We start from the raw sequence: 534 nt of genomic DNA on the forward strand, positions 1-534 counted from the left end.
AGCAGCAGCAACGCTGCTGCTGCTAGGTGTGGGGCTCGGGGTTTTTTCGTTTGCTGCTGTATTCAGCTGTTGCTGCTGCTTCTTCTTGTCTTGGTGCATGCATCTGTGCTTCTGCTGCTTCTCCTCTTCACGAGAAAAACGTTGAGCCCATCACCAGCTTCCTTTTTGTTTGGGGCTTTGCTGCTGCTGCATGCACGTGGGCTGAGTTTCTCTGCTGCAGCAGGAGGACCCGCCCCGCACCTGTGTAATTATTCCTGTTGCTGCTGCTGCTGCTGCTGTTGCTGCTGTTGTTGCTGCAGGTGGCTCTGGCTCTCGGCGACTACCTTCAGGTGCTTTGTCATGCATGCGTGGGGGGCACCTCTGTCCGTGAGGATGCACAGAGGCTGCACGGGGGCGTGCATGTGGTGGTGGGTACTCCCGGGCGTGTGAATGATATGATGGAGAAGAGGCATCTACGGTGCGATCATATGGTGCTGTTTGTGCTGGATGAGGCCGATGAAATGCTTTCTCGGGGTTTCAAAGCACAAATACTTT

The 534-nt window shown here is 55.1% G+C and overlaps 1 protein-coding gene across 1 annotated transcript in view; it reads left to right on the forward strand.

Moving 5' to 3' along the window:
- The window catches only part of EMH_0084500 (eukaryotic translation initiation factor 4a, putative), a gene marked incomplete at both ends in the record, with an annotated part of 2,510 nt that overhangs the window by 554 nt on the left and 1,422 nt on the right, over positions 1-534 (forward strand). Inside the window, one exon of the mRNA XM_013500774.1 lies at positions 300-470. Coding sequence (XP_013356228.1) covers positions 300-470 — 171 coding nt within the window. The remainder of the gene's footprint in view (positions 1-299; positions 471-534) is intronic.

The sequence above is a fragment of the Eimeria mitis genome, genomic scaffold (assembly GCF_000499745.2).
Source record: "Eimeria mitis Houghton genomic scaffold, Emh_scaff5825, whole genome shotgun sequence".
NCBI classification, from domain to species: Eukaryota; Apicomplexa; class Conoidasida; order Eucoccidiorida; family Eimeriidae; genus Eimeria; species Eimeria mitis.